This window comes from Etheostoma spectabile, chromosome 7 (assembly GCF_008692095.1).
Source record: "Etheostoma spectabile isolate EspeVRDwgs_2016 chromosome 7, UIUC_Espe_1.0, whole genome shotgun sequence".
NCBI lineage: Eukaryota > Metazoa > Chordata > Actinopteri > Perciformes > Percidae > Etheostoma > Etheostoma spectabile.
The window spans coordinates 6,639,938-6,649,387 of NC_045739.1; the positions used below are offsets into that span (position 1 = coordinate 6,639,938).

General features: G+C 39.8%; 1 protein-coding gene across 1 annotated transcript; it reads right to left on the bottom strand.

The window, feature by feature from the left end:
- Positions 1-1,565: 1,565 nt before the first annotated feature.
- On the bottom strand, positions 1,566-3,611 carry bhlhe23 (basic helix-loop-helix family, member e23). The gene has a single exon (XM_032521484.1). It carries the CDS (start codon positions 3,180-3,182, stop codon positions 2,499-2,501), a length of 684 nt encoding a protein of 227 aa, XP_032377375.1. The 5' UTR covers positions 3,183-3,611; the 3' UTR covers positions 1,566-2,498.
- Positions 3,612-9,450: the final 5,839 nt, after the last annotated feature.

The window sequence follows — 9,450 nt, forward strand, 5'->3', positions numbered from 1 at the left end:
CAGAAAATGTAGCTTACATATCTCTAAACTACAGAATTATCTCATTACAGGGAAATATAAAGATTATAGGAGATTTTATGTACACACCATCCATTACTGGTAGGCTAAAGGGTCAGAAAACACTACCAAATGACCAGCAAAATCACCAATCTGTCTTAATGTATGGCCTACATGCCAAATGACACACTGCCACCACTCTGATGGCCATTAAGATAATAAGGTGACACAATAAAACATACATCTCAACAGCTCGACATTAGAGGCCTATAGGGAGGGAAAGTGACCACCCAACCCTCCGTGAAAAAAGGAAGCCATCTCATTTATGGCAATTAGGCTGTAAGGAGACTGATGGAGCGCAGGGCCAGCGCCCTCACACAATCGGCAGCATTTGTCACATTTCATCCCCGCTGCCCCGACTGTCTCGTGGGGTCTCAGACAAGACATGTGTCATCAAAGGGCCAATTTAAGATGCCATGGGTGGCCTGTTGTTGTGACATGTAGCTAAATTGTAAGAGAGAGACTAGGGTAGATCACTTAGTCACTCTGACTAGCATAAATAGAATGGCCTGATCTGAATGTCTCGTCTAATGTATTCTAAACTCCATGGCTTAGTTTGTGCCCAAATTAATGTTGATATAAAGGAAGAGAAGCAGTGGGAATGAAAGAAACGATTTCTTTTGATTTAAAAAATGATGGAATAGATGTTGTTAATCACAAAACTTTGTGGACTGGTGTGAAATATTGATGGTTTGAGAACTCAATGTAATGGCAGCACAATCTCATTCAGTACTAGGGCTGGATTAGATTGGAAAATAATTTCTCCATCGCCGGTGTTAATTTGCAGGCTGGAAAAACACTATAAGCATCTCTTACTGTTATCAAGCACATTTTTTTATTGACAAGAAGAAAATCCTGAATTTAATTATGATTACCCTAAAAAAGAACAACACTATAGCACCAACATCAGCCAAGATTAACATAAAATGGACAAAGGTAGAATAAGAAAATGTCAGTTTGCAGGTAAAGGTGACTGCTGTCAGACAAATGAAGACAATAGAACACTAAAGAAACACTGATACGTTTTCAGGAATTTAACTAACAATTTGACCACTTCTTTTCTAAAATTCATCAACTCACAAGTCAAAACCTGCAAAAAGAAAACTGGCCCTGTAATGTTCACTGAATTAAGCCGAGCAGGAAGACAGGAGCTGAAATCGTGTTAATAGCTGTCTAGAGTAGAACCCGCCAAGGAAGCCTGCAATCACCCAAACACCCAGAGACAGGTCCTGGGTGCCCCAGGCAGCTCTTTCGCCCTTCCCCTCAGCACCACCGACCCTACTGCATGCCAAACGGGCCCCACCAGCCCCTCTGAGTCCGTTTAGACTCATCTCCTCGTGTCAGAGGCTTCTCATGCAAGAAAAGAAAGTTGCCAACTCATTTTAGGAGGGCCTGTCAGAGGGTGAGAACTGGAAATAATTTTAGCAGCATGAGAGGAGGGTGTTTGATTTTCAGATATTGTTTCAGCTCCAATTTGTAGTTCATTTTCAGATTTTAGCCTTTTTGTCTTTTTTAAATCACAGCCCTTTCATGTTGTACGTTAAAACTGGATTAGTTTACAGAGTCTCAAACCACCACATATAATGTCCACAACATAACGAACATATACCAAGCAAAAAGGAAAGTGTCATATGTCCTATGTCGTATGCAATTGTGGCTGGCATTTAAAGTTCTTGTGTGTATGCTATTAAATGTTTGTTTTTTTATGTGAGAAAAAAAACTGGGGTTGTTGAAATGAAGCAAAACAAGGTCCAAGCAAAGATATGTGTTTTAATTATAAAGACATATAAACAATATATGAAATCCATGTTGCAACACAACCAAAAACGCTTCTTTAATGTATAGACTGTAGTATTATATTAGTATAGCCAGGCTTGGAGCAAATTATTTTCCACAGTTACAATACAATCATGTGAGATGTGCAATGACTTAAATTAAATAAAAACAAACTTTGTCAACAGCGTTTCAGAAAATAGTATCAGCCAACAACACGTTTTCCTCCACACAGCATCAGTACAGTCAGTCGAGGGAAGTCCTTTCTTATTTGCTAAATCTAAAGGTCGAGATTAAGTCGCATGTCTTGGCATTTCTACTTTTCATGTTGTCCTTGCTGAATGTTGCATAGATCAAACCAGAGCTGATAATTTAATCCTCCTAAAACGTACCAAAATTTATAATATGGACATGGCCTGTGGTGTCTGTAAAAGTACGAGCGACAAACTTAATCTTACAGGAAGGCCCAATGCTGTTTATTTTAATATGGTTTGTTAAATATGGATTAAAAACATTGCAGTATAATTACTTAACAATATATTAAGATAATGCATTAGACTAAACTTGTTGGATTTTTTACAGAATGATTTAAAAAAAAAAAACTAGTGGGAGAGATACCGGCATGGGTGCAGTATAGGTAAAAGTTCAGGAAAGAGAATTAAACCAAATCAAGGCTTGTCGTTACAGTGTTTAAAGAGACTCGACGGTGTCCCGGAGTAAGTAGTGCACTTTTCGGCACAGGTGGCGAGTGCAGAGCCGGAGAATGGGTAGACGGCAGCCTGTCCAAAGGGCGCCAGGGCGGTGGGGATTGGTGAATTTATGGTCTGTCCCTGGTTCAGATAAGCCACCAGCCGCCTCATCTCCTCCAGAGCCTGAGCCTGCATGAGGATATAGTTCTTGGCCAGGAGGAGAGTGGCTATTTTGGAGAGTTTTCTCACCGAGGGGCTGTGGGCGTAGGGGATAACAGCGCGCAGGCCGTCCAGTGCGTCGTTCAGATCATGCATCCTCCTCCTCTCCCGGGCGTTGATGCTGAGCCGCAGGGACCGCTGCTCCTTGGACTTTTTAGTGAGGGGGCCCCCGGGCTTGTCGTCCCCAAATGACGAGCCTCTCTTCCGCGACTCAAGCGAGTCGAAGCCGTCCTCGTCGTCGCTAGTGTGCTCCCCGCCGCTCTCGTTGGACTTCGCGGTCTGCCCCGAGAGGAAGTCGTTGGCCGGTGTGAGTGGGAACCGACCGGGACTTCCAGTACCGTGACCAGGACCGAACCCAAAGGCTGATTGGCCGTAGCGCTGCGTCAGGTCGAGGAGCGCGTCGTTGCTGATGGACTTAAGCAGGTTCTCTTCGCTCACATTCATTTTCTCTTCCAGAACAGATTCGGACCAGGAACAGTCTAGCCTACTCTTCCGCTTGTTTCTCTATCCTATTTGTTGTTTTGAAAACTGTATGCTGTACTCACGTAGTTCTTTCCAAGAGTTGCTGTTTTCTAGGAGTTCCTCTCTTCCCTCGCTCCTTTCCTCTGAGTGCAGTGACTCTTCAAGAAGGAGGCTGTGAATCTGAAGCTGAGCCTCTACAAGCATTCACTCCTCTGTACACTGCGCTCCCCCCTTGTTGCGCGCATAGCCCACGTTCAACAACACTTCTATTTAATTGTACTCGGTGTGATCGAGCGCTCGTGTCCTCCTCGTAGACTACGGTCGGTTTCCTCTCGCGCGTCTTTCGTGCCCTCCCTCGCCTTGGGCAGATTGTGACTCGTGCTCTGCCCTGCTCGCAAGTTAGTAGAAGCACGAGGCCCGTCGGGATTATCTGCCCGTCCAATCAGGGGGGCGTTTTAATTAACTCGGGAAGAGCGCGAGTCTACTCCCAGTTTACAATCATAATGTGATAATTGCAACGCAAAATGACACGCTGCCCAGCCATTCTGCTCTAAATGCATTGTCCATCATTGTTAAATTATTATTATGTTATCATAATTTTGAACCTACTGTTGTGAGGTATTTATATACACTTGAAAGGAGAGATATTTAATCGTTGGTTTGCTACAAAATGCACAGGTCACAAGCAACATGAGCTCAGTGCAAACCTTAGTGTGGCAGTATCAGGCACATAGGTGGATAGAATGTACTCACCTGAAGAAGATGTCTGTCTGGATCAGAAACACGATGAGAGATCAAGTAAGGAGAAAGTGGCCACCGTTAGGAAGGAGGTTTTAAGATTGGAACATGATGATCGGTTCCATTCTTTTTGAAACAAACTAAAAAGATTTGCTTTGGAATTTAAGGCTACATGTGATCTATAGACAAGATGGCAGTGACGAACACACTAGGTGCTAGGCTATGGTTCTCAGCTTGCTCTGGACACATCAATAAGCTTATAGGTAGAGGACGTGCCCCCTGATCACCATTCACCTTGCATGTTAGCAGAGTCAGCACTGGCACCAAATGTTGAGGAGCAAATTGCACCCAGTCATCTTTGCAGGTAACGTGTCTTACACTGGCCAGTCAGTGATCAGTGAAAAACATATAGCTTCAATTTTGCCTGTCAGCCATATATCATGAACACCATAAGCTGCTATTAATACATTTCAATACAACATTGTATAGGCTACATACAGGCTATTGAACCATTAAAATGATGCCACATGCTCTACAAAATGTCACTAAAATGCTCAGTAAAATCCTATAGCAGTATTATAGGTTAGTGGTTAGGTAGGTAAGATTAGTGAATCAGTGAATGTTTGTTATAAGAATCCAAATCAGATAACACACAGGTTATGTATTAGCAAAAGTTTTTTTATGGAAAGTAAAAGGTCTCCTGAGGCTAGGAAACAGGTGTCCCAAGGATGAAACTTTATGGAGAAGGTAAGACTGCCACTCAGCGTCCAGTACATAGTATTACACTATGATAAGGGTTCCTGCGAGTCAATCTACAGCTCGTCTTCACATATGGCTTCCTGCAGGTTGTATTCTACAGTATATTCTTGGGACAGTTGTTTAGGTGATGGTGCCACCTTGTGGATCTGAGGTAAACACCAACTTAATAAACTCAAATCAACTTTATTGATCCCACACGGGGAAATCACTTGTTTAGGGATTAATAAAACTACAAATAAGGTCAAATAGAATATACTATCACATATACAGATATGATGTGGGATTTGTTAAATGTTTTGTTCCACTTGGTGGTCCTTTTTGAGGCCATGTGTAGTCCCCCATCCATTAAAAAACTGTTTTTTTGCTTATTGTTACTTGACTTGGATGTTTGATATTCACTGTGTAGAATGATGTATCTATTTACAGACTTTGACACCAGAAAGCTGTTTTCACATTCATCTGCTGAAGTAGAAACGTTTCTCTGTACTCAACTTAAATTGTAAAGAGTTTAAGGTGCATGATTTTAAGACATCGCAAGACACCAATCATGTTCTAATATGCAACTTATACAAGTGTGATGTGGTAACTTGACTTATTAACCAGTTTATTTAACTTATTTTGTGTCAAAACCATATCAGACATAAATTGTTATTCAAAACAGAGCAGTGGTGATTACGTCAATATTTCAACAAGTGTCTTGTAGTGAGTATAGGGTCTATTTGGTACCACTGATCTTCTTTGGATTATGTTATTATTTTTATTAAATGTTGCTCTTTTAAACATTACACATAGCCTACTGAACGCTACTGCCCCTCTAAACCCTAGACTGTACAAATTAGCTTAAAACCCACTTATAAAATAGGGATTAACATACTTTCATTTAAAATTCCACATCATACTGGTATTTAGCTCTTAATTAATTTATTGTTTAGCTTTCATTGTAAACAGGATTTGAAATAGTCATTGCCTAAATTGTTAAACAGTCAGAAGCACTGCCAAATCCAATACATATATTTTGCATACCTCATGATGCCTTACATAACATCCTCACCTGATTTACAAAGTAATAATAGTCAAATGTTTTGATTGGTATAATTGATTCTAATTCAATACCGTGTATTGCCAAATAGTGGATTTTAAAGCAACATCAAAGCAGTTTTCCTCTTTGGTCCCCCTACAGGTTGGAAGCGGAATTGTCCATGATGTTATGATGATTACTATGTCTCAGTCAAACTAGCGAAATTACTAAGAATCCCACTATGGCCACACCAAGACACATTATAATGGCCATAGTGGTCTATTGGTTGGGGTTAGGCATTTGACCTTGAGTGGTTAAGGTTAGGAGATAGGACCTGAACAAATCAGGTTATGTTACCTTGCATAAGCATGGATGCCTGGCCAATAGTAGCTATTGAAGGGCGGGTCTTGGCGTGGCTATAATGAGGAAAAAATATTGTTGACCGATCTGGCAAACTTGCATAGTGCGGTTTTAGCCGATAGAGGGCTACAAAGTGAATGCAGAAGTGCTGTTCACCCTGTTACAAGTTGATGAACCACTAAAATCTTTTTGGAAATGGTAACACTTTATAATAACCATGAATAGTAGATGGTAAACTGTTAATTAATCTTTGGTTAATTGTCATTTAACTGTTAGCAAACCTTAATTTTACGGTTAACAAACAATTACATTATAATTATTAAAATATTAGTAGTGCTGTAAATTAATAGTTTATTGTTACATGCATTATATCTCTCATATACTATATTAGGTGTCAAGTTATGATTAAAAAAGCCTTTAAGAAACCATTTTTACAACCTCTATAAACATTGATAGATGGACCAGATGTTCCTAACACCTAGTTAAGGGTACTATTTGGTTTCTAAAGCGTCTATAAACAGTGTCTGGATGGTTATTATAAAGTTGCAACAGATGACTAGAATACCTTGTTAAATAGTGAAATGCTCTGTAAATCATCTATAAACATTATTTAGATAGAGAGTTAAGACTTGGTTATTTACTTGGTTAATACTTGGTGGTTACTAGTTGGTTTGTAAACTGCCTATAAACAGTGTCTGGATGGTTATTATAAAGTTGCAACGTATAACCAAATTATATTTAAATATACATACACACACATATACACATATATAGTATGTATGTGTATATATGCGTATATATCGGTGTGTTTATATGTGTATATCCAGTATACATGCAGTACTGTGCAAAAGTTTTAGGCAGGTATGATAAACTGTAAAACTGCTGTAAACTAAGAATGCTTTAAATGAAAGTGTTAATAGTTTATTTTCATCCATTAACAAAATGCAGTGAATGAACAGAAAAGGAATCTAAATCAAATCAATATTTGGTGTGACCACCCTTTGCCTTCAAGACAGTATCAATTATTCTCGGTACACCCCCACACAGGTTTTGAAGGAACTCGGCTGGCAGGTTGTTCCAAACATCTTGCAGACATGTGATCCCAGACACTCTCGATGATGTTGAGATCAGGGCTCTGTGGGGGCCATGCCATCACTTCCAGGACTTCTTGTTCTTCTTTACACTGAAGATAGTTCTTTATGACCTAAGCTGTATGTTCGGGGTGGTTGTCCTGCTGCAGATCTGGGGCCAATCACACGCCTCCCTGATGGTATTTCATGATGGATAAGTATCTGCCTGTATTTCTCAGCATTGAGGACACCATTAATCCTGACCAAATCTCCAACTCCATTTTGAGAAATGCAGCCCCAAACTTGCAAGGAACCTCCACCATGCTTCACTGTTGCCTGCAGACGCTCATTATTGTAGCGCTCTCCAGCCCTTTGGCCAACAAACCTTCTGCTACAGCCAAATATTTCAAATTTGGACTCATCAGTCCAGAGCTCCTGCTGCCATTTTTCTGCATCCCAGTTCCTGTCTTCTTGGCCTTGTTTCCATGTCAGAGGTAAGGCTTTTTGGCTGCAACTCTTCCATGAAGATAACTTCTGGCCAGACTTCTCCAGACAGTAGATGGGTGTACCTGGGTCCCACTGGTATCTGCCAGTTCTGAGCTGAAATGTCCCTGCTGGACATCTTCCGATTTCGAAGGGAAAGAAGCTTGATGTGTTTTTCATCTGATGCCCTAAGTTTCCTCAGCAGACCACTGCATCTACGATCCTCAACGTTGGCCGACTTTTTACCTATAAAAAGTGTATCTATAAGAATTGGTGCTGGTTTGAAGGCAAAGAATAGAAACACCAAATATTGATTTGATTTGGTTTGCTCACTTTGCATTTTGTAAATGTATAAAAACAATCATTATTTATATTTTTGAAAGCATTCTTAGTTTACAGCATTTTTCACACCTGCCTAAGACTTTTGCACAGTACTGCATATACATATATATGTATGTATATAGATACTTTTTTATATAATTTAATCAAGGGCAAAACATGCATCATTGCTTTACCAAGCACTTACTAACCAATACCTAACTATGAAAACATCAGTTGCAAGATCAGGCTCAGTTGCAACTTTACAATAGCCACCCAGATAATGTTTATAGATGGTTTACAGAGTATTTCACTATTTAACAAGGTATTCTAGTCATGTGTTGCAACTTTATAACAACCATCCAGACACTGTTTATGGACGCTTTACAAACCAACTAGTAACCCTTAACAACGTGTTCGGAATATCTGGTCCATCTATCAATGTAATGTTAAAAATGATTTATTAAAGGTTTACAAACATTTTTTAATCATTACCCGTTACCTAACATAGTGTATGAGGGACATAATGTGTGTAACAATAAACTGTTAATTTAGAGCACTACTAATATTTTATTAATTTTAATTTAATTGCTTGTTAACAGTAAAATGACAGTTTACTAACAGTTAAATGACAATTAACTAAAGATTAATTTAATATCAATTTACCATCTATCAATGATGGTTATTATAAAGTGTTACCCATTTTACAATATCCCTGCAACGCTAATGATGTGTGTGTGTGTGTGTGTGTGTGTGTGTGTGTGTGTTTGTACGTGTGTGTGTGTCCAAAATACAAAATTCTACATGCTTCAAAGTTTCAACGTGCAGAGAGCACTGCAGCTCTTTTCATGTGATGATTTTCACTTTACTGCAACACACACGGGGTAATGTGCAATACTTGGGCCAGCAGATGGCAGAAAAGTCCACGAGTTGACAAATAAAATAGGCCTACGTCAAATGCAGAATGGACAACACACTATTTTTGTCAATAAAAACAATTAAGTATCACCTGAAGACATTTTTTGCCATTTAGTAATGTAATCTATCCCATGGGCATCTTGAGTTTAATCATGGTACAATTATGGTACAAATGCAAAAGCTATTTGTAAATGAGATGCAGATAAAAGCAAAGCGTCACTGTCTGCACTTTTTGAGTCCATTTAAAAAAGCTAAAAGCATTCAGTGCAGGCAATAATGATACAATTCCACCTCAGGCCATTGGGATTACATCCCCTAGTGCTCGACTGAAAGCACTACACACAGTTGTCACCTTTCTCCAGGGGGGATTGAGAACTAAAAGCTTCTGATTCACAGAGAATAGAAGAAACGCAGAAGTGTCAACACACCAACTGATAATTCATGGTGCTTTATAAAGTATGTGCGGCGGCTCTGTGTCGCCATGGCAACTGCAGGCTCAGCTGCCATACTATGGTGCCATACCACATTTGGAGCGCTTAACTTGCAGTGACAGAAGAGGACCACCAAGGGGCAGAAAAGTATTTTC

Excerpts from the sequence above, each read along its gene's own strand:
- bhlhe23 (XM_032521484.1), bottom strand. The coding sequence starts at position 3,182 with ATGAATGTGAGCGAAGAGAACCTGCTTAAGTCCATCAGCAACGACGCG.